We start from the raw sequence: 23,455 nt of genomic DNA on the forward strand, positions 1-23,455 counted from the left end.
ATATTCAAAATTACCCCGACGCAGCATACAACATAAAACTACAATCGTAAGTGGTAAGTGCTGAAATTTTTTATTGTAGGTTAATTTTAGATGGATGCGGTATGGCACACAATTATTCTGTCGAGGCTTTTTAAGTAACTTAATGTTGTTTAGCATACTTTGAATTAATTTTTCACTTTGGTTATAACTTTAAGTAACTTAATGATGTTTAGCATACTTTGAATTAATTTTCCACATTGGTTATAAATAAAACTGACATTCGCAATACGAAATTTAAGAATGCTTCCTGCATATCTACGATCAAATTTGTAGTGGTACAGATACCAGATAGATAATTGTAGTGGAGATAAACTTATAGATAATAGAACTTTTTCTCAAGCGCATTCTGCGGAATGGAGTGCAAATGTGTACCGACGAAGGTAGCTAGTTTTTTAGCATACTGGCAAACAGCGGGTACACGTGTAGTTCCCGACCAGTTATAATAAAGATGACACATCTTATATGTGAGCTTTTGGATTTGGTCAGGGCTGAGACGTATGTTGCTATAGAGCACATTATAGCCCGTTGGCGACACTGTTCCTTGCCGACCAGCCTGTGACACCAAGTAGAAGTCGTATCTTTCGGGCAGAGTAACAATGTTATCTACTACAGTTCCAGGTGGGGGATTTCTTCCGTTTCTAAAAAAGCGCGTGTTGGAAGATTTAGTGACCACAATGTATGCCAGCATAGGTGGACCACTATTAGCACGCTTATATTCAATATCAAGCTTTTCCACAATATCTTTCACTTCGTATTCAAACAACTGCTTCAAAGATCCTGAGCTAACGCCGTCACGATAGAATAGTATACGTGTTGGTAACTTTTGATGCTCTCGCTGATATTGCCTCAAGGCTTTGGCCATCATTGGCCAAAGGTTATTAGCCAGTACATCAAAGGCACTGCACTCTGAGACAGTGCTAAAGTAAGTTGAATTTTGCTGAAGATCCATGGAAGCAACTAAAGCACCATAAGCCTTACGGCGGTCACGAGCGCTTTTTGCGATATCAAAGCCAATGGTCATTAAACCAGAAAGTGGCAATTCAATCATCCATGGTGTATACCCCAATTTACAATTCAATTGAATTGCTATTTTTGTTGCAATACTCAGTAGGCCTCGATTTTTCGAAGTTTTTATAGTCACAACTTGCGTAGGAACGGCTCTGTCAACACATCCTCTCTTTTTAATGGACGAATATCTGAAAAAAAGAAATGTATTTCATTTTGCATTCCAAAGTTGGCCTATTTTGATTATCAAACCTTTCTACATTGTTATTGGGAACAAGGCACAAGATTAATTTTGGATCCATGTCCGCACAACTGTCCATAGCTCGCACATACGAGCCAGTGCGATCATCCTGAATTTTTATTCTAAATGTAAAGAGCGTTATTTTAAGAAAAATGTACATTTTGCAGTTTTCAGCTTACACATGTGGACTTCTAATTTTGAGTCCCATACCAGAAGCTGCACGAAACAAACTGTCGAGCAATGTTTTAAGGTCAAACGAATTACGCTCAGGTGTAATTACGGCCCACCGGTCGATACCCTCACTAGGAGTTGTTAGTAGTCGTTGGTCACGAAAGCATCTTGTCCAATCGGCACTTTCGCCAGAAGAACATCTGAATACAATTCATTTAGATATAAAAGTACATTTTTTTATAGACGACTCACTTTGATTGATTAAAGACAATTTTCTGCGGTGCAATTATACGACCTTGTACATTTATAAGATTTTCATCGAGTTTCATGTTCCAGTCGTTAAGTACTTTCACACTATCCGCGGTATTTTGCAAACGGTTATTGAATCTACGCAAACGATCTATGCGGCGGTCAGGATTCATACGGGTGTAATCTGAAATTGCTCGCATCAATCTGTAACAAAAAGGTGACCGTCTTAAATCCTTAACAATAAACCTAGATATTTAAGGCTTACTGAAAATTGGAGCGCATGGACTCAGTAAGTCCCGTTACTCGGCATAGCTCTGGAATAAGAACTACGACTTCACTGGCATTGATTTTCTGAGCCTTGTCCTTATTTTTTGAAATTAACAAGGGCTGATTGTGGTCACGAATACGTATGTTATATTTCTAAAACAATTGATGTTTGTTATTTTCGATTTTGTATCATGGTTTTTTTTTTTACTTACAGTCAGATAGTACTCGATAAAACTAACATCCTTGCCTTTGCAACTAAATGTGGACTTTGGCGATTGTGCAAAATCAACATCGTTAATGCGGTATGTTTTGTTATTATAATCTGTAAGAACAACCAAATCTAGAACATTCGCGCGAAACTCGTCTTGATGTCGCGAGGGGTTATTAGAGCAACGTTTCAATATCTCATACACAGTTTCAGTGCGCATCACTTTATGTGTAATTTCAGCACATAGCATTATATCTTTTTCGTGTTGTCTGATAGAAGTTTCATATCCTGGCCAGAGTTCCATTTGATGATCTCGGATCGGTATCTACAAATATTATATGTTTTAGTTAAAAATAAACAAACATATTTTTACCGAACTTCTATACCTTTGCGTGGGGATCAAAAAGATTGCGCCCAACTAACTCAAGCTTCAGACCCTTCATGGAGCGGCGCAAAATGAGATTTAGCACTTGCAAAAAGCGCGGTTCTGCGTTCGACACAATTCCAACACACTTTATTGAGATTTTGTAGTCAGTTCCCATTTTTGATTGGCCACACAGCACAATTGAATCCTTCTCCAATTTTTTGTGTGTGAACAATTGTTTTCCATCAAATAGATAGCCAGCTCCCAAAATATTAGCGTGATTTGACAATATGCCCATACGCACGCGTATATTCTCCAGCTCAGGCTCGAAGTCCACATGGTAGTGAACTATACGCCACTCTGGCTTGGTTTGCAATCGAAAGAAGTTTGATTGCAAACTAATAGGTTCTCCTTCCTTGCCTTGCTTAGATACAATATCAGCCGGACGGGTCCTCACAATATCATAGCTATCCAAGTGCTGCCGTTCCTGCACCGGACCACCTTCCCGTCTCGATGACTCGTGAGATGGCTCACGAGCGACCACACCGCCACTTGATTGACCTGATGTGGAAGCTTCAGATTGTCCTTTGAAAACCTTTGCACGCTACATAAAATAAATTTCCAATATAAAAATGAGAAAAAATGCGATACACTCTATTTATAAAGATCAAGAATGTAGCCTATAGTCGATTTTACGATTTCCCTAAAGAAAGACAGACAGACCTTGAATCCTATATTGATGTTGGTCGGTGAGTAGACTGCAAGCGTGAACCTGTAATTTTATCATTTGACCAAAGCCGAAGAGCCGTAGATCTTGTGTCTCAGCAATATAACATAGTCTTAAAATGTTTAATTATTTATTGAACGGTAAGTTTGTGTGCGTAGACGACAGGCACTAAGTCTTTAGTTTTCTTGATTGCAGCTTCATTACTCTCTCGTTTGCTTTTTGCGACTGGTTTTATGTTACAGATGTTCGAAAATTGGCAATGCAAATGAACCATTTCTTTTGCCGATTTTGGTATCTCAAATGTCGAATAGACATAATATATGGAGTCTTAGTATATGGATCTCATTTCTTAGGTTTATTTTTCAACTTTGACTTGACTTAACAAAAAGAAACTTAGCTAAATATAATATATTATTATATATACACTACTGGCCAAAATAATAAGTACACGCTTATGAGCTTTCTTTCACGTCCTATAAAACTTTTCTAATAAACATAATTAAAAAATCAAATTTACTTTTAGTTTTCTAACCTACAATAGACTATAAAAATGTTTGTCGTAGGCGTTTTTCATTTCAAATATATATTTTATGATCGATTAAACCTTAAAATCATAGATAAGGGCTGGCCAAAATAATAAGTACAGCAATTCTCCAAAGCGAAAAACTAAAAGCGTATCAAAATTTTTACACTTTTTTCTTATAATCTATAATCTTTTAATAGTATCCTATATAGCCACACTTATTTTGGATGATTTCGGCCATTCTTCTTGGCATACTAGCAATAAGTTTGCGGCAAGTCTCCACTGGAATCTCACACCACGTTTTTTGCACAAATTCTCCACAATTCTTTTTCTTTTCGAAAAGAATTTTTACCAATTCGACGTTTTAAGTCACCCCAAAGGTTTTAAAATGGCTTTAAGTCAGGAGACTGACTTAGCCAAGCCATAACGTTTACATTTTTTCCCGTAAACCAAGCCTTCACCACCTTTGAGGTGTGCTTTGGGTAATTTTCCGGTAGAAAGACCCATCTCAAGGGCATGTTTTCCTCAGCTCAAGATTGTATAATGACTGTCAATATGTTTTTATACCCGAATTGGATCACATGATCAGTTATGAGATGTACCGGCTCAACGCCATGCCAAGAAAAATAGCCTCGGATACCTATACATCGGTCTTCGTTCTTAACCATTTTCTTGGTGTACCGGAAGTCGAATTCTTTGCCTTTGGGTCGTTGTATACATCTTCTGGAGTCATTATCAAAAAGATTTATTTTTTTTTCTTCTCTCAATAATATATTATTCCACTTCTAAGACCCATCTGACCCAGACCATGCCAAATGATTTTCAACGACTTTTTGCAACATCTTCAAAATTTTTACTCTCATGTACTTAAATATGAAGGAACTCAATAAAATACAACAATCCTTTGACCAAATCCTTATCCAATCCTTTCAAATATATAAATAACACCAGTGTACTTATTATTTTGGCCAGACCAAAAATTCCCATTCTGCAAAAATGTATGAATAGAATTTTATTAAGATGGTTCCCCACTTTAATTTTTGATTTAAATAATTGGCAAGACTGTAACCTTTCCAAATATAAACAATTGGCATCCATTCACTTACAAAAATTCGAGCTATTCCATAACAAACTAGCACGACACCGATGTACTTATTTTTTTGGCCAGTAGTGTATATATTAAATATTCAGATTTCCGGCAAATATATACTTATGAAACGAAATAAGTGAGTTGTGAGTTGCTGCGCAGACCGCAACTCTGCATTTATACCCGATACTTAGTCAGTATGGCTCTCCACCGGCAGACGCCGCTAATATTAAACGACACGACAAAGAGTGCGTGCGAGAGACAGAAAATCAGTCTGAGCGTGACGTCGGGCGCTGCGTAGCCACTGCAAATTGATTTGCTCCTTTTGGATATATAAATGATCCGATCTGATCCAGATTCAGCCACCTGATAGATATGGTCATTCTCTATGATTGTGCGTTTTTAGTTTTCTCGAATCTGCAATATTGTAGATGCAACAGATTTTCGTCCTGGGGGCGGAAAGGGGTGGGGCGAAATTTTTAGATATACTTTTTTTCGTGAGATATAACAGAAGTGCGGATACCAAATTTGGTTACTCTAGCCTTAATAGTCTCTGAGATTTGTGGATGCCCCAGATTTTCGTCCTTTGCGGGGGCGGAAGTTGGTGTGGCGAAATTTTGACACAAAACGGTCAAGGTCCAATATCACAGGAGTGTGGATACCAAATTTGATTGCTCTGGCTCTTATAGGTTCTGAGATCCTTGAACTCATATTTTGCAATTGGCAAAACCGACCATGAAATCTGTGTGTTAGAGAGAGACAGAGCGTGAAGGAATGAAATTGTTTTCTTGATTCTGGCTATAATAATTATACGATCTGGTTCAGATAGAACATATAAACATCCTCTACGCTTCTGCGTTGTCAGTTTTCTCGTATCTTTGAAATTGTGGATGCCACAGAAGTGAGCGGGGCAAAGTTTTGATTCTCGTAATATTCTCGTAACAGTGACATATCACAGAAGTCCGGATATAAAATGTCGTTGCTCTAGCTCTTATAGTCATTGAGCACTAGGCGCTGATAGGGACGGACAGACGGACAGGCAGACAGGGCTCAATCGACTCGGCTATTGATACTGATCAAGAATATTTATACTTTATGGGGTCGGAAACGATTCCTTCTGGACGTTACACACATCCACTTTTACCACAAATACTTTACCAATACTCATTTTGCCTGAACTAACTATAAAATAGCTGATTTGCTGTGAGCAATAGTGTGCTTGTGTTTTGAATGTAGGCATGCAGATCCCTAACGTACATTCATACACATGTACTCTACTGTCGTTCACTGTACAACTTTTCAGCCTATGATTTCTTTCCTCCTTCTTCTCTTTCGCTCCGCTTTCCTAAGTTCCTAAGTCCGCTGACCGAAGTTCTTATTTTCTTCTGTTTCTTTTAAACTTCGATTCTTGCTGCTATTTTTAACCAAAAACATTGAAATATGTTTTTTCCTTTCATTGAATTTTATTCTTTTCTTTATTGTTTTAGTGTCTGGTTTCCCATGTATGAATTCAAGGGATACAAGACACCACTGCTTTATTACAATCGGTGTAAACACATGCATACATTCATACAAGTGGCTGTCAGCTCAAAGCATACAGTCGGTTTGAACAACTTTGAAGTTTAATAATAAGGAAGGGAGTTTCCAATCCCGACGTTGGTATTATTCAAAATATGTAAATACAACACATATAGCACTTTGAAGTGTAAAAAATGTTCTGGTTCATTTAAGCTGTGAGTCACTGTATAGATTCTATATTTACATACATATACATACATTAACTCGACTACACGAATAATTAAAACAAATTAAGGGATTTCAATTTGTAGTTTTATATGCAGTTACTTGATTTCAACAATATTTGTTTAAAATATGTTTGTTTATTCTATTATGTGTAGAATGCGAAGACGTTGTTTTTTTTATTCTTTTAAAAGGCTTTCGACTTCGAAGTCAAAATGGCGGTCGGATGACGCCTTCGCAGACTGCACATATGTACATGATACACAAACTTACAATTTTGAAGCGTCTGCAATTGCTTGCGCGGCAGAAATTTATGTTGGATTTATTTTCAAGGGCATTGCGTCTTTTGGATAATGGTAAATATCAAAAACTAAACTTTGAATGTAAATATTTTCTCTTACAATGTGTTCGGGTAAATACGCATGTATGCATTTAAGGGATTTTCAATTTTTATAGTAAATGATTTTATATGATTTACGAGTATAAAGCTAAGCTTATGATTTTGCGGATGTTTTAACCTTGAAGTACATGTGCATACACAAGAAATCTGTACATAAATACTTAGGCACTTGCAATTACCGAAATGTGCCAAGTGCGTCTAAAGACACAGAAATTTTCAACAGATAACTATTTAGAAAAGCGGGAATTCAATATACGAGTATATATATCTATACACATGCATTATGAATTGTATTTAAGTTTGAAATTTTTTGGTACTATATATGGCACACGCACACGCACAATTGGTTCGCAAGAACCAATTCCTAAAATATATGCTCCGAAAATGTGCAAGCTTAAATTTCATAACGATCTAGGGATAATAAAATGTACATACCGGTTCATCTCTTTTTTCATCAGTACTAGACCCTGGTCGGCCAAGAGATTCATCCAATGTCCCATGTGGGCGTCTATGTCCACGTCCCTGATTTTCCGACATTCCGTTAATCACACACTGCACAAAGCGCGGCTTTCAAAGTTTTTAAATGACAGCAGGCAGTGTGACCGCGGAGCTATCGAGAAAATATACCGTCTGACGATCAGAAATATACCACAATATCGTCACAGATATGCCGTAAATATACAGAATAAATATTTGGATTCTAATTCCATTATATTCCTCGCTTTTGATATTCGGTCTAATATTACTAGCTAGCTAGGAACCTCAGCTATCAACTCATAGTTTTATCCGATTGATGAATTATTTTCTACAAGACTAAATAACTTTAACTTTAAATAACTCTCAATTTTATCGGATTTTTTATGAAATACGGAAGGAACGGAGGGATTTTTTGACAGATGTGAAACGCCGATTCACACCATCCACCAGCTGATGAGCATAAAACTACAGCAGCTCTGTTTGGAAGTTGGTTTGGCCTTGGCTGCTTGGAGGAACACAAAAGCACTGTGAAACACTATACTGCGCGAAGTGGTAACAATTCAATTCAACATTAAAAATTAGAGGACAAGGTTACCACAAAGTGGGTTTTTTGGGCCAAACGAGGAACATTCATATTTACAAATAATCTTCATGGGCGGTGAAGAAATCTACGCAAAACAACGTGCACTCGCCAGTCGCAACAACATCAATTTTCCAACAGCCGGGCGAATGGACAACGAGCTGGACAGCCTATTGACTGCTCATGCACATACTACCCGAAATTACACGTAGCAAAAACTTCAATAGTTGTTAGATATAATTTTGAGATTTCAACCGTGAAAAATTAACGAAAGAATTTATATAAGCATTGGGCAAGATTTTTTGGGCCCGTAAAAATTCATTTAATGTCGACCAGGGCAGATCAAACTATAGCTCTAGTATTCTTTTTGCGGCCAATGCGACCCACCAAAACAACAGTTTTTTTCTGGTTTTTTGATGGATGGTAGATGGTGGATGGTGCCAGTGGGATTCGAGATTTCATATCTGTCAAAAAATTCCACCATTCATCAAGGATCTAAGCTTGGATCAAATCACTCATCATTTTTCTTTCTGCATTTTAAAAATCATTTGTAATTTAGTCAATTGTATTTCCTCTTCAAAGGTCCTATAATTATAATCGAGGCTGTAATATTGCTGTCTTTCCTATTGAACGAAGCTAAACAAATGTATAAACGAATTTTGTTGTTCAAAGAAGGCCTGGAGAACTGAATGTCAGTCTGTTTTACATATCAAATCTCATATTAGACAGCATATCAACAAACCTACAGCTCCAAAAAAATCTCGACAGAAAATAATTCGTACCGTACCAAAATACTAAGAAAAAACGAATACACGCAATATTTCATGTAAATATTCTCTGAGATGATATGCTGGAAATAGTTGTGAGTAGATAGGAAGACAATCGAACTGGTAAATGATTATAAATAAACTCTTAACTTTAAGAACATTAAAATGGAAATAAGCATGGTTAAAAAATGGGTAGCCGTAGAGAGCTCAATGTTTTGGACAACATGGATAATCGATGGAATTATCTATATTCAGCCAAGAACAAAAATTCCGTGGCCCGTGACGATGGGCCGCTTGGTGAAGCCACGCAGTTATATATTTTTATACCAACAGAAGAAGCCCTCCCAGCAAGAGGATGCAAGAGACCTCACAAGCTCTTCAATTTCACAGTCAATTTCAAACCTGGATGATAGTAATTCAGACGAAGCATATTCAGATACGGGTTTATGGAAGCCTCGAGGTCGTATCATTTATCTTAAAAAAACCAAAATTCCCTCTCCTATGACGTTGGGCCGCTTGGTGATGCCACGCAGATATAGAATGACTTTCCCCTGGAACGACGATTGGTCATATGCACTCTGAACATATCCTGGACTACCCGGCCACAACCTCGTAGGGTAGACTCAGAGCTATTGGAAATTTTGCTTTACACTTTCCTATCCTTACAAGAATTTATTATCAGTTCCGAGAAAATTCCAAAACAGACCGCGCATCTCTCAATTTTTGCTTGCACTTATCAATATATGTATATATAAAATATTTTTTATATATAAAATAAAATCTTTTATATTCTATATATATTATTTTTATTATTTATTTTATTAAAAGAAATTCGTGTTAGTTACACTACTTACGTACAACTCAAGAACGGCTAAACCTAAACATAATTTAGAATTGCTTATTTTTATTTTAAAAATTGCAGGTCTAATTGTTTTCATTCGACGTATACTTGACTGTTGCCGCAACGGAATTCATAGATTAGATCCACGAAGCTGGCCTTTATATTTTTTGTTTACCTTGTTCAGGTACAAATTCATAAAACAATTCAGAACAACTATGAACGTTATAGTAAATGTTCCGACCATAAATTACCCTGCAGTAGTTTTTTTGTTTTTGATTGACTTTTTTTTATTCACATGTATGTATATTAGAAAAACTCGAGCCTAGTGTACAACAATTGTAAACAAATGTTCAGTTTTTATTTGTGTTCAAATAAGCCTATGAACATATGTTAATGTGTAATTCCAATAATAATTGTATACAGCTGTAAATGTAAATATGGTTGAGTATTTGTAGAAATTATGGGTAGTGCAACGAATTGTTATCAGTTGGATTTTATAAATTGATTTTAATTTTATATTCCCACTCAAGCTAATGGGTCCAATCTAAAAAGCTTATCACTAAGTGGTGGATTGAACAGCTTCGGTGTCCGAAGCTCAATGCTCATTCCGCATTTCATTTTATTCTAGTTAATACGACCGATTAGACGCTACAGCAAAGCCTTCCGTTTGTCGAAATGAACTATTTCAACGGAATACTAGTTTTGTTCGTTTTGGCTACTCTTAACATTGTGGTCTCCGAGCATGTCTGTGGATTTGAGGTAAAAATGTTGATATACACATGTATATAGATTTGAGCTGCATTATCACTTTAAAATAACTTTCTAATGTTGTAATTATCAATTTTAGTCCTGCCCTAAGACCAAATCAAATATGATTAATGTGCATTTAGTTCCCCACTCACACGATGATGTCGGTTGGCTAAAAACAGTTGATCAATATTACTATGGAAGCAATAACAATATTCAGCATGCAGGCGTCCAATATATATTAGACACAGTAGTGGAAGAGTTATTAAAGGACTCAAGGCGTCGTTTCATACAAGTAGAAACATCATTTTTTTTTAAATGGTACTCTGAACAAACGGTGACTATGAAGATAGCTGTGAAGCAATTAGTCGCTGAAGGACGCCTGGAATTTGCTGGAGGAGCGTGGAGCATGAATGATGAAGCTACAGTTCACTACCAAAGTGTCATAGACCAATTTAATTTAGGCTTAAAGTAAGTAAAGACAGTAATTTGTTTTAGTTTTTTTCGTGCATCACGTAAACTAAACCAACAGAGAGTTCAATGAACCAAACCGTCTCTTATATTTTCAGATTTTTGAAAGATACTTTCGGGACTTGCGCTCGTCCTCGAATTGGTTGGCAGATAGATCCCTTCGGGCATTCCCGAGAAATGGCTTCTATATTTGCACAAATGGGTTACAACGGTGAGTTTTTTGCTCGCATGGATTATGTTGAAAAGAACACACGTCTGAAATCCCTGGCAATGGAAATGATTTGGAGATCTAGCGAATATTTTAAAGACTCCGAAATTTTCACTGGTTTGCTTTATCAGCACTATGGATCTCCTCCCGGGTTCTGCTTTGACATCCATTGTCAGGATGATCCCATAATTGACGGAAAGAGCTACGACAATAACGTGGACAAACGAGTCGATGATTTCATTGCCTACGTAACGTCAATGTCAAAGTCGTTCAGAGCTAATCATATAATGGTTCCAATGGGTGATGATTTCCAATATGAAGACGCCGAGGTGAACTTTAAAAATATGGACAAACTAATTAAGTAAGTACTTACAGGTAAAACTAAAATATAAATTTGTCTTTTATTAAAGAATTTCTTTAATTACATTACATTTACATTAGGTATGTTAATAACCGTCAACTGGAGGGTTCAAAAATCAATCTATTTTACTCAACTCCATCTTGCTACCTCTACGAATTGCATCAGTTACTGCAAAGTTGGCCAAACAAAACCGAGGATTTCTTTCCATATTCTAGCGACAATCATTCTTATTGGACTGGATATTTTACTTCACGTCCAACCCAAAAACGTTTCGAGCGGGATGGAAATCATTTCCTTCAGACGGTTAAACAACTTAGCACACTAGCTAATCTGACCAGCGTTAAGCATACAAAATCCCTAAGCATCTTGCGGCAGGCAATGGGTGTTATGCAGCATCATGATGCTATAACGGGCACTGAAAAACAGGCAGTTGCCCAAGACTACGATCAAATGTTATACAACGCAATTATTGGAGCCGAAAATAATGCTCGCGATGCTCTGCGTGTGTTAACCAATCATACTAGTGCGGAGTTCCAAACTTGCTTAGAATTAAATATAAGTGTTTGCGCGCTTACACAGACAAGTGCTAACAACATAGTGGTAACATTAGTTAACCCGCTGGCTCACACTTCTTCCCAATATGTGCGTGTGCCTGTAACGGAAGAAAACTATCAAGTCACCGATGAAAACGGTACAAGTGATGATTTATTGATATTGATTGATATTATATAAACAAACTGTTTTTATTTAGGTCGTGAAATATCATCGGAGATTGTACCAGTGCCATTGGAAATTTTAGGTCTTCAACACCGTTCGAATGACACTCAGCATGAATTAGTCTTTAAAGCCAGTGTGAAAAAAATTTCCAACTTCTATATTCGCGTACTTCCCTTACCGAGAAAGAAAAATGACTTAATTAACGATCAAACAATACCCATAGCTGAGAACGACGCAGATGAATTCACGTTAGAGAACTCAGTAAGTGAGATACAAAAGAGTAATTACCACTAATTCAATTCAATGAAATAATTTTCAGCTTATAAGGCTTGTGTTCACCAAAAGTACAGGCCACCTTAAAGCTGTAAAAATGAATGGTGTATCCGAAAATATTCATCAAAGCTTTGCCATTTATAAAGGCTTCCAGGGCAATAACGGCATTTCAAAAAATCGGTCCTCAGGTGCATATGTTTTTCGTCCAGACGGAGAAATTCAAGTTCTAAGCGATAAAATAGAATATTCAATTTACAATGGTAAGAATGTTAGGGAAGTTCATCAACATGTGAACGAGTGGATTTCCCAAGTAATACGTATTTATGATGGAGTAAACCGTGTGGAGTTTGAATGGCTAATTGGGCCAATTCCAACAGACGATGGTGTTGGAAAAGAAATTGTTACTCGCTTTACAAGCAACGTTTACTCGAATGGCACTTTTTACACTGATTCCAATGGTCGAGAAATGCTCAAACGTAAAAGGAACCAACGAGAATTCTTCGAACCAGATATGACAGAAGAAATAAGTGGAAATTACCATCCAGTTACCGCACAAATGTACATACAAGATGATCATAAGCGCATAACTCTACTCAATGATCGTTCACAGGGCGGAACTAGCTTGGAAGACGGTGAATTGGAGCTGATGCTACATCGTCGTTTATTAAATGACGATGCATTTGGGGTCGGCGAAGCTCTTAATGAAGAACAGTTTGGCAAAGGTTTGATAGCACGAGGAAAAGTTTTTCTTATTCTGAATGCTGTCCCAGAGAATCCAAATTGTTTTGAGCGTTTAACCCACCATGAATTACATTTGCCATTTTGTAAGTTTTTCAGTAAAACAAATACCGTTCCTTCGATAGTTCAGCACATGATGCCAGATTTTAACGATTTTCCGGAATCAATGGAGCTTCTTTCCCTTGAGCCTTATTCAACCAACAAAATTCTTTTACGATTGGAGAACTTTAATTCCTGTGGAGGCATAAAAAGCTACAACATGCATCCTCTTTTCGAATCTTTGCGCGGACGACAGATTTGGGAAGTAACTTTAGATGGAAATATGCCTCTAAGACAAATGAAGAGATTCAAGTTTCATCATGATGGTACCGGCATTATTCCTTCTTCAGTCAGTTACTTCTTTACTCCACATAAGCCACTGGAGGCTAATTATACGATGGATGCTTCTAAGTTCAGTGTTACGCTGTTACCAATGCAAATTCGTACCTTTATAGTCCATCAGTAATAAATTATTTACCACATAATTATATTTCTAAAACTGGATTAGGTTGTCCGGTACTGTTGCTAAATTAAAATAAAACTAACTAATTGCATACAATATCTTGTTTTAGGAATTATCTTTGCCCACGTTTTCTACATCTGGATAAGTTGTCTTTTGAGTGCTCATGCTCCAGAGATGACCATGTAGCTCTGTCTTTCTCTCTCTCAAACACCACAAGAACAACAAAAGTCCCTTTATGCGGACAATTTTGGGGCTCTGCTCAATTGCCTGTTTTTTGGTGCTGTGAACTCATCCAAATAACCGCTTTAAGTTGTCCTTGTGAGCACAAGAAACCAAGCGAAGAAAAGAACACTGTTCGGTTTTCTGAGAGGCGTACTGTGTTTCGTTCTTTTGAATTTTTTTCAGTGAGCAGATCGTAGTGAAAAGAATGAGAACGTTTTAAGTCGCAGCTACTAACGCTATTCTACATTTATATCCGATACTCAGTCTGATTAAGAAAGAGTGCGTGAGATAGAGAGAGAATTAGTTAGCGCGTTGATATGCTATCGAAGCCACTGCAGTTTCATTGCTCTAGCTCTTATAGTCGCTGAGAGTAGAGCAAATCCTCTACCTTTTTTTCTGATCTGTAGGATCAAATGATCACCTCCTCGATGGGTAATGGGCTACCAGCAGGCTGAACCCTCTAGTCCTCTTTGGAGAAACCAAAGTGCTCGGTCCCCTTAGACTGCATTTTCAAGAACACCTTTGCTCTCGGTATAGACAGGATCAGCTATATATCAGCACCTTGGGACCGGGATGCGATGTTTTCAAAGCGTGTGCCGCGGCAAAGTGGTGTACCATTTGGTGTGCCGCGGAAAAAAATGGAAACCTCACCTAAAAATAGCTGAGATCTGTCAGATCACCTACCTACGTCCGAGCCTGCGTCGACTAAGGAGCCCATACATCTCAAATTGCAAAGAGTCAGCAGGCACGCTTCTTTCCGACATTTGGGCTAATATCCAAAAGTTTGGTTAATTTAGGGTTTTATGCCTATCCGGTATGCACCTTTAGGTTTCACTGTGACCAGCTCCTCCGAAGATCCTGCATTACCTCGGACAAGAGCAAGAAATCAATCAATGCAGTGTTCATTGCCTAGCCGGCACCCTCGTAGAGGGTTCAGTTAGAGGATTTTCGACAGTGTGTAAGTGTACGTAACATTACCTTGTACCAGGGTTAGTACCAAGGTTGGGTGTATAGCTTGGGTGACGTCCTTGGCCAAGAAACCAACTCACTTCTACATGGCAGGGTGTCATGCGATCTCTGGACATTGGGATGATTTTCAGTCAAATGTACTCGACTCGGCGAGTACTCGAGAGATGTCACGGGAAAACTTTTTATCTCCGCACACCTGCAAGATTCCAAGTTTAAGGTACAAAATATGCGGGATATAAAAGAAAAGACCCTAGGAAAGCCTAGACTTAGACCCTAGAAAAGAAACCCAGGAGAGACATAATCGCTGTAGGGCCCCAAGCCGTCCCCCCAAAAAGATGGCTCAGGTCAGGATTGATCGTTGGGTGCACAGGCTAAGAGAAATAGATACAAAAGCGTGGCCATACCAGCTGGCATCTTGAAAAGATGTCTCTAAATAATCTCCAGCCGTCTGTCTGTCCCCTGGTCAGAAACGACCTCTCTCTCATTGTTCCTTAAGCAGTGGCATTCTGTAGAAAATCTAGCGATATTTAACGGTTGGATGGTATTCGTATTTCGCAAGTGGAAAGAAAGAGAGTGAAATATTTAACGGACGGTCAGGAATGGAAACAGCTAGAATGTTGGTTATTAGATGGAATCGAAATAGACGAAGTGCACGAAATTACGGTTGAACATAAATAGCGCTTGTGCCTCTCTATGTTGCGTTTTCGCCCAAAACTTTCTTTTTCATTTTCACCTGTTCTGTTAAACGCCAAATTTAGTTCTATTAAGCCCAGAATTAAGAGTATTATGTGCACAAAAGCCTCTGTTATGTGTAACAGAGATTAAATTCCGAAGTATCGATAACAAAATAGGTCTGCGAAAGCCGTAAGCTCGAAAACGTAAAGTGTTGCTGACATAATTGGTCAGGTCAACAGCACAATGCAACACCATATTTACGCATCGAGTCAGACCGACAATTTATGATAGATTTGGAGCTTTACAAATTTGGAATAATTCAGTGATTCGGGCAAATTGAAATCTTACTGAAAGAAGCGGGAATATAGCTATGATTTTATGAATACTGTGGGCACATAAATGCATATAAAAAACACATTTTTTAAAATTGCTTTAAAGTTGTTACAACAGTTGGTCAAAATATAGTAATTATTTTAGTTTGTTTTACTTTCTTGTCTCTTCTTTGAATTTTTTTTTTATTTTAGTTTTCTCTTAATATTAACTTGCTTCTGTAGAGTCTTTTTGTTTATATTTGAACTGTTTCGACGCTCGACTACCAGTAGCTAGTGACAACTTGTAGGTTGTGGCTTCATCAGTGCATTCGCTGACCGCCGAAGTGCTACAAACCATGTATTGAGTTTAATGTACACATACATACGGATGAATGTACATGTACATATCAACGCCAAAGAGAGCTATCAAGTACATTTTAGTTCTCGAGCTGAGTTGTGTTCTCCGCTTGATCATTCTGATGTGGTTGGTTATTGGTGTAGGAAACATTCAGTAAGTTCGCTTAGTCGATTCCTTATCAAAGTACATTAATTTAGCGGTCATGTTTGTGTGTAAAATTATTCGTAAGTCTGTATGTACATATATTTGTGTTCCTTTTGTCCATATAGCATAGAAAGGAAAAAGCTACCATGTCTCGCGAAACTATATCTTGGTCTGCAGCTTTATGCATATTTTCTTACTTTCTACATGGCGTCGATATGCGAAATATCAATGCAGCCTACGACAAATTGAGAGAGTCACCGGCATCCCAGTGCGGTTATCTGGTGAGTAAATGCGCATTTAAAATACAACAACAAAGAAATTTAACCTCTGGGAGTCGATGCTAAAGGTACCCCACCGTTGTCTTTATTATTTACTAGAGTATTATGTTATTTTCAAGAAAATTACTGATCTCTCTGACTGATCATTTGTATGTTTACTTCAGGGATCGGCTTGCATATACATATGTATATAGATACATAAGTATGTGCATGTTCACATGTTTTTTTATTGCTTTTGTGTGAGTAGACAGCAGGCAAAACGGAACATTGTTTTGGTGCCAACCACTGCTTTACGTGAGCGCAGCATCGGAACAATTTCCAATGCACCGGCCTCTGGTTTACTTATACATATGTACATAGTATATTTACATATTACACATATGCATACACATAATTGCGATGGTAGTTGCTTCAGTTTAAAAATACATACATGTGTACATGCAATATGAATCCTGCTATTGATATTACAGCAAGTATAGTGATTTCGACAACATGCAACGCCGCTCAACCTGAGGTGGAAGCGTATATTTGTAGATATGTATGTATATGTAGCCAACATCAGCAGACAACTCTATACATACATATATTTATGTCTGTCGGTCGTCATAAATAGATGTTTGTTTGGGTTGCGTGTTCTGCAGCCGAACCGCCTGTTTGAATGATAAGCATTTATTGGTGATTGAACTTCAATAAGTATATATGTATGTATATGTATTCATATTAATATATTCATAAACTTCGGCGTGTTTCCTTACTGGTAAGGTAAATGCAATGAACATATTTTTGAATATCGGGCACGTGTGACGTATACAATATCATTTCAGACTGTTTACATTCATGTTTTCCCATGCTGCACAGAATATCAAATCCATATAGATTTGAGCTTTTTCTCTCTTTTTGCGCCCTCTCCCCGGCAAAAGCTTGGCTTTTGTTTCAGTGCTATATAAATAAAATAACCATAAAAAAGACATACATACTGCTCTTATTTTAAATATTAATTAATGCTCTAATTACGTTTTAAACATTTTTAATTGTAACCATACCGAATATCCAAAAATTTCAGAGCTGTCATCCTACAAAACCGAATATGTTAAATGTGCATCTGATAGCACACACCCATGATGACGTCGGATGGTTAAAAACGGTTGACCAATATTACTACGGCAGTGAGACTAATATTCAAAAGGCTGGTGTGCAATATATAATTGATTCAGTTGTGGACGCTTTGATCAAAGATCCAGAGAAACGATTTATCTACGTTGAATCGGCTTTTTTCTTTAAATGGTGGAAGGAGCAAACTTCATCAGTTCAAGAATCCGTGAAAAAGTTGGTAAGCGAAGGAAGGCTGGAGTTTATTGGTGGAGCATGGAGTATGAATGATGAAGCCACAACGCATTATCAAAGCATAATAGATCAATTTTCCTGGGGTTTAAGGTATGGATGAGAATACAATTTTATACAACAAAATCGATTAACAGAGCCATTTCAGACGTTTAAATGATACCTTTGGAGAATGTGGTCGCCCTCGAATAGGGTGGCAAATTGACCCATTTGGTCACTCAAGAGAGATGGCTTCAATATTCGCGCAAATGGGATTCGATGGAATGTTTTTCGGGCGATTAGATTACCAGGATAAGGACGAACGCCTAATGACAAAGAACGCTGAAATGATATGGCACGGATCCGCAAATTTAGGTATTTGGATTTTTTTTATTATTTTATAATGTTTTATTACTATTAATTTGTTTCTTAATCTGGTTTTTTTTTTTACAAATTTTTTTTTAACTCTCAAAATAGGAAAGTCTTCTGATCTGTTCACTGGTGCCCTTTACAACAATTACCAAGCACCGGATGGATTTTGTTTTGATATTCTGTGCAGTGATGATCCCATAATAGATGGAAAACATAGCCCCGATAACAATGTTAAAGAACGGGTGAGATTCCAAATATGCTATGTTTTTGGTGTTACCACTTACAAGAGGCAACGTATTCAACATTTTGCAATTTTTTTTCGGTTTCCTATTGCTTTACTGATTGCACTAGGTCGATACGTTTTTGGATTACGCCAAAACACAAAGCAAATACTACCGAACCGACAATGTTATTATAACAATGGGTGGTGACTTTACATATCAGGCTGCGCAAGTTTATTACAAAAATCTCGACAAATTAATACGGTAATTGAAATTTAGTTTTTATGTGCACCGTCTATTGTTAACGAAAGCCTCTCAGATAGGAATATTCTGTCCAAAATGTTTTGTCAGAACGTGAAAAAATTAATTGCAATCATTGCCACCCTTATGTGTAAATGTATATATGTATAAACAGGTAGATGCTTTCTTTGATTTTGTTACTAAAATGGCTGAAAGTTATCGGACACCTAACTTACTTATTACTATGGGTGAGGATTTTCACTACCAAAACGCCGGAATGTGGTATACAAACATGGACAAATTAATAAAGTAAGTAACTAAACGGCAGGGGCTTTCCTTAACAAAGTATACCAATCACTGAATTTAGCGAGTTGGAAAACCTTTAGGCAGATAATCTTTTTTTTATTAATTCACAGGTATGCGAATGCTCGTCAGGTGAATGGGTCAAATATAAACTTAATTTATTCGACCCCATCTTGTTATCTCAAATCGCTGCACGAGTCCGGCATTACATGGCCCACGAAGAGTGATGACTTCTTTCCATACGCATCTGACCCTCATGCTTATTGGACGGGATACTTTACATCGCGACCAACGATAAAGCGCTTTGAGCGGGATGGTAATCATTTCTTGCAAGTATGCAAGCAACTAAGTGCAATTGCTCCAAAAAAATCGGCTGAATTTGAGCCTCATCTGACATTTATGCGCGAAACACTTGGCATCATGCAGCACCATGATGCAATAACCGGCACAGAAAAGCAAAAGGTCGCGTTAGATTATGCAAAACGCTTAAGTGTCGGGATCAGGGCATGCGCTGCGAACACAAGATCTGTGCTAAATCAATTATCCGTACAATCGGAGACAAGTGCGAGTACAAGTGAGACACGTTCTGATTATATTTTTGATTTTAAAATCTGTCCCTTGCTGAACATCACTTCTTGTCCCGTATCCGAGTCAAATGAAAGATTTGCATTAACGCTCTACAATCCACTGGCTCATTTTACCGATGAATATGTGAGAGTACCCGTTACACACTACAATTATAAAGTAATTGATAATAAGGGTATGGTGATAAAAATCAAACAAATTTTTAACAGAAGATCAAACGATATCTTTTAAATTATAGGTGTGACTATGGAAATTCAGCTGTTACCAATACCCTCCGCAGTAATGAAAATGAAAAACAGAAGCTCAAATGCACAGTATGAGCTGGTATTTTTCGCGACTAACCTTCCACCATTGGGATATAGGACTTATTATATTGAAAAATTGAATTCTCCTGAAGAATTCCTCAGGCCAAGTTTTTCACCAAAGAAAACATCAAGTTTAACAGTAATTGGAAACGAAGTAAGAAAATCTTAATCATAAGCTATCTACCGTTAGATCTTATTAGTAATTTTTCTTTATGCAGTATATTAAATTAGGCTTTGACACTAATGGGTTTCTCTCAGAAGTAACTGCTGATGGCTTAACACGAATCGTTAGCCAAGAGTTCCTGTACTATGAAGGTGCTAAGGGAAACAATGCGGAGTTTCTAAATCGATCATCTGGAGCTTACATCTTCCGGCCAAACAAAAATAAAATTCACTTCGTCGCTAACCAAGTAGATATTGAAGTATACAGAGGCGAAATTGTGCAAGAGGTCCATCAGAAATTCAATGATTGGATAAGTCAAGTAGTGCGCGTATATCGCTCGAAAAGTTATGCTGAGTTTGAGTGGTTAATCGGCCCAATTCCAATTGATGATGACGTTGGCAAAGAAGTCATTACCCGCTTTAACTCTGGCATCGAGTCGGCGGGCATATTCTACACCGATTCAAACGGTGAGATTCTATGATAAAAATAATAGTATTTAACACAAATACAATTAGCCATACCAATCGCGTGTACGAATTTTTACATAATCCTATTGAGCTATGAAAGAGAAAAAGAGATATATATTTCCTTGGTAGGAATCCAACTTCAGTTCCTTAGACTGAGCTCTTTACGGGAGTAAGTTTACAAGTACTCGGTACAGACGATTAAAAACATATAACTACACCGATTAGATCCTCATTTCATTCGACTCTCATTTCCTACTCAAAACTACAATTCTACAGTTTTAAACTAGTTTTTTTTTTAAGAATAAAAAGTATTTATAAAATTATAAATTATTTATACTACTAACCTCTATTAATTACAAATAATGTGATTTCTATTTAATAACCCAAAGGTCGTGAAATGATAAAGAGACAGCGAAACCGCCGTGATACATGGAACGTAAAACTGAACGAAGAAGTATCAGGTAACTACTACCCTGTGACAACAAAAATTACCTTGGAGGACACAACGGCGCGTATGGCAATTCTTACGGACAGAGCCCAAGGAGGAAGCTCACTACAAGATGGGGCCCTGGAATTGATGGTACATCGTCGTTTGCTACACGATGACGCATTTGGTGTGGGAGAAGCATTAAATGAAACTGAGCACGGCAAAGGTTTAATTGCACGAGGCAAGCATCTTTTCTTCTTTGGTCAGTCCGGTACTCGCAAAGGTATTTCTCTAAAAGCTACTGAACGGATAGTGCAAATAGAAAGCTTGTTGCCTACATGGAAATTTTTTAGCAATATGAAGTCTTACAATGCAGAAGAATGGCGCACATCTTTTAGAAATATAGTGAGTATTAATTAAATTTATTAAATTTTATTGACTTCACACACATTTTTTTTAGTTCAATGGAATCTCGGTAGTTTTGCCAAAATCCGTACATTTACTAACGCTAGAACCATGGCACCTAAACCAACTCCTTGTACGATTTGAACATATAATGGAGAAAGGAGAAGATGTACATTATTCTAGATCCGTACAGATTAATGTTAAGGACGTCCTGAGTACTTTTAAAATCGACGATATGCGTGAAACAACTCTTGATGGAAATGCCTGGTTAAATGAAACTCAACGATTGCAATTTGTACCTGACTCCGAGGAAGAGGTATACAACTCATATGCAACATTCTCAAAATTAGCAAAGACTGTGCACTTATTAAGTGCGGCAAAACCGTTGCTGGGTGTAAAATATTCTGATGAAGCTTTACCATCTGGACAGTTGGGTGCTGAAAGTAACCGTCTTAAGCGGAATGTTCACACAGGTCCTTTCGATTCACATAAAGATGACCAAGCCTCAGGACCTAAAGGTGTAGATATTTCCTTTATATCGGATAGTGATGATAAAAAATATATAATTGAGTTAAGCCCAATGGAGATTCGTACTTTCGTTGTATATTTGTCGGGATATTAGGCCTTGACTAAATCTAATTCATTAATAACCTTTATAAACATGAAAATGTATAAATATATATATCTATATATGTATATAAAAATGCTCTGTTGGTTTGTTAAAAAAAAAAGCCCTGCACCAATTTTCAGCTGACACATAATATTCATTCCCATGATGGTTATTCGCTATATATAAAACCGGAAACGTCCGCAATAAGCACGATGATTAATGATCTTAATCTGATCTTTAGCTGCTCGCAGAGCTTATAAAACCAATTTAAAATTTTAATAAAAGTATCTGTTCCGTTCCTTATTTTTTGAAACAAAATTGCAGTTTTTTAGTTTGAAAATGTTGAATTTAATGCCGCTAGAAAAAGTGTGAGAGAGAGACCCGAGTAGCGTAGCTACTAGAATTACATTATTATTATTATGGATGCCACAGATTTACGCTTTTTTTGGGGCGGTTATGGGCGTAGAAAATTTGGAAGCAAACTTGATTCAGTGGATATCACTGGGGAGATACAGCTGATCTAGCTCTTAGAACTAGGCTTTAAACCAGACGGACAGAAAAACTATTTATATCGCTATTGATACGGATCAAGAGATCAAGAGGATCGGAAACGCTTTCTTCTGAATTTTACTCCAAGTACCGGCTATAAAAAGGTGACGACCTCCGACTTGGAGAGGTCTTGAAGATGTGATGTATCCGTACTGTATTTGGTCTGCCCAATTCTAAATTAAAATAAGCACAGAGTTGAACTAGTTGTATTTATATGTAAGTACACACATACATATTTAATATGTACATATGCATGTACATACATACATATATAACCTGCCAACTTTGGAGGGTGAAACTTTTTTCATTAAAATACTATAAGTGTGCATACATTTACTCACACTGCATTTATAATGCTTGAACTAGAGACTGGAGAGCACAGCACAGTTCCTGGTACAATTTGTGTTGTGTGAGACTAAAACTAAAAAATCGCCATTATCTTAGCTTGTATACAATTGCAGAATCGAAAGGCACTTGTAGGCCGGGATCACCTTTCAGTTAAAATCAATAAAAATACGCTACTGTTTGTACCAGAGTTAAAAATGTTCCACCTTGTCATTCAATTAAACAACATTACAGTACATACCGCATAAATCGTATTATTTTCGTGTTCATATGTCCGTGCCTTCTGAACCAGTCCATCTCCAGCTTGAATTTCAAACACATGCAAACACATACTCTTACATACATATGTACGTATGGGCAAAACGATGTACTATGTATGTATGTACGCACAAATGTTGGGTCGCAGGAAGGAACATGGAGCAACGAATTATAGGGTGAAATGTTTAATTAGCGCACAAGCTAAATTAACAATTCATTTTTATA

The 23,455-nt window shown here is 37.2% G+C and overlaps 4 protein-coding genes across 8 annotated transcripts; 3 read left to right on the plus strand and 1 right to left on the minus strand.

The window, feature by feature from the left end:
• Positions 1 to 47: 47 nt before the first annotated feature.
• On the minus strand, positions 48 to 23,318 carry piwi (P-element induced wimpy testis). Of its 2 annotated transcripts, none has more exons than XM_033380017.1 (8): positions 23,214 to 23,318; positions 2,567 to 3,148; positions 2,185 to 2,505; positions 1,971 to 2,125; positions 1,709 to 1,909; positions 1,465 to 1,656; positions 1,297 to 1,407; positions 48 to 1,235 (listed from the first exon to the last, which is right to left on the minus strand). In XM_033380017.1, exons 1-8 carry the CDS (start codon positions 23,301 to 23,303, stop codon positions 353 to 355), a joined length of 2,535 nt encoding a protein of 844 aa, XP_033235908.1. In that variant the 5' UTR covers positions 23,304 to 23,318; the 3' UTR covers positions 48 to 352. The 2 variants fall into 2 exon arrangements, with proteins under 2 accessions (XP_033235908.1, XP_001352313.3); XM_001352277.4 differs by lacking the exon at positions 23,214 to 23,318 and adding an exon at positions 7,457 to 7,612.
• LOC26532045 (uncharacterized) lies at positions 8,133 to 9,571 on the plus strand. 2 transcript variants are annotated; one of them, XR_004469182.1, is made up of 3 exons: positions 8,133 to 8,286; positions 8,661 to 8,940; positions 9,002 to 9,571. XR_004469182.1 is itself a non-coding variant. In XM_033380031.1 (2 exons), exons 1-2 carry the CDS (start codon positions 8,926 to 8,928, stop codon positions 9,425 to 9,427), a joined length of 441 nt encoding a protein of 146 aa, XP_033235922.1. In that variant the 5' UTR covers positions 8,677 to 8,925; the 3' UTR covers positions 9,428 to 9,571. The 2 variants fall into 2 exon arrangements, 1 of the variants encoding a protein (XP_033235922.1); XM_033380031.1 differs by lacking the exon at positions 8,133 to 8,286 and having other exon boundaries at positions 8,677 to 8,940.
• On the plus strand, positions 10,315 to 13,801 carry LManI (Lysosomal alpha-mannosidase I). Its single transcript, XM_033380016.1, has 6 exons — positions 10,315 to 10,445; positions 10,534 to 10,904; positions 11,003 to 11,473; positions 11,554 to 12,164; positions 12,225 to 12,451; positions 12,510 to 13,801. The coding sequence occupies exons 1-6, from the start codon at positions 10,362 to 10,364 to the stop codon at positions 13,704 to 13,706; spliced, it is 2,961 nt and encodes a 986-aa protein (XP_033235907.1). The 5' UTR covers positions 10,315 to 10,361; the 3' UTR covers positions 13,707 to 13,801.
• On the plus strand, positions 16,258 to 22,171 carry LManII (Lysosomal alpha-mannosidase II). 3 transcript variants are annotated; one of them, XM_033380015.1, is made up of 11 exons: positions 16,258 to 16,391; positions 16,513 to 16,663; positions 17,724 to 18,094; positions 18,150 to 18,355; positions 18,458 to 18,594; positions 18,704 to 18,837; positions 19,230 to 19,876; positions 19,940 to 20,160; positions 20,225 to 20,636; positions 21,026 to 21,468; positions 21,524 to 22,171. In XM_033380015.1, exons 1-11 carry the CDS (start codon positions 16,273 to 16,275, stop codon positions 22,088 to 22,090), a joined length of 3,408 nt encoding a protein of 1,135 aa, XP_033235906.1. In that variant the 5' UTR covers positions 16,258 to 16,272; the 3' UTR covers positions 22,091 to 22,171. The 3 variants fall into 3 exon arrangements, with proteins under 3 accessions (XP_033235906.1, XP_033235904.1, XP_033235905.1); XM_033380013.1 differs by having other exon boundaries at positions 16,265 to 16,391; positions 16,508 to 16,663; XM_033380014.1 differs by lacking the exon at positions 18,704 to 18,837 and adding an exon at positions 18,989 to 19,122 and having other exon boundaries at positions 16,265 to 16,391; positions 16,508 to 16,663.
• Positions 23,319 to 23,455: the final 137 nt, after the last annotated feature.

This window comes from Drosophila pseudoobscura, chromosome 4 (genome assembly GCF_009870125.1).
Source record: "Drosophila pseudoobscura strain MV-25-SWS-2005 chromosome 4, UCI_Dpse_MV25, whole genome shotgun sequence".
NCBI classification, from domain to species: domain Eukaryota; kingdom Metazoa; phylum Arthropoda; class Insecta; order Diptera; family Drosophilidae; genus Drosophila; species Drosophila pseudoobscura.

Excerpts from the sequence above, each read along its gene's own strand:
- piwi (XM_001352277.4), bottom strand. The coding sequence starts at position 7,558 with ATGTCGGAAAATCAGGGACGTGGACATAGACGCCCACATGGGACATTG. Across the intron at positions 2,126-2,184 it reads TTATCGAGTACTATCTGACT|AAATATAACATACGTATTCG; the intron begins GTAAGTAAAAAA and ends CAATTGTTTTAG. Across the intron at positions 1,910-1,970 it reads TCCATGCGCTCCAATTTTCA|ATTGATGCGAGCAATTTCAG; the intron begins GTAAGCCTTAAA and ends TTTTTGTTACAG.
- LManI (XM_033380016.1), top strand. The coding sequence starts at position 10,362 with ATGAACTATTTCAACGGAATACTAGTTTTGTTCGTTTTGGCTACTCTT. Across the intron at positions 10,446-10,533 it reads AGCATGTCTGTGGATTTGAG|TCCTGCCCTAAGACCAAATC; the intron begins GTAAAAATGTTG and ends TATCAATTTTAG. Across the intron at positions 10,905-11,002 it reads CAATTTAATTTAGGCTTAAA|ATTTTTGAAAGATACTTTCG; the intron begins GTAAGTAAAGAC and ends TTATATTTTCAG.
- LManII (XM_033380013.1), top strand. The coding sequence starts at position 16,269 with ATGAATGTACATGTACATATCAACGCCAAAGAGAGCTATCAAGTACAT. Across the intron at positions 16,392-16,507 it reads ATTGGTGTAGGAAACATTCA|CATAGAAAGGAAAAAGCTAC; the intron begins GTAAGTTCGCTT and ends TTGTCCATATAG. Across the intron at positions 18,838-19,229 it reads AATCTCGACAAATTAATACG|GTATGCGAATGCTCGTCAGG; the intron begins GTAATTGAAATT and ends ATTAATTCACAG.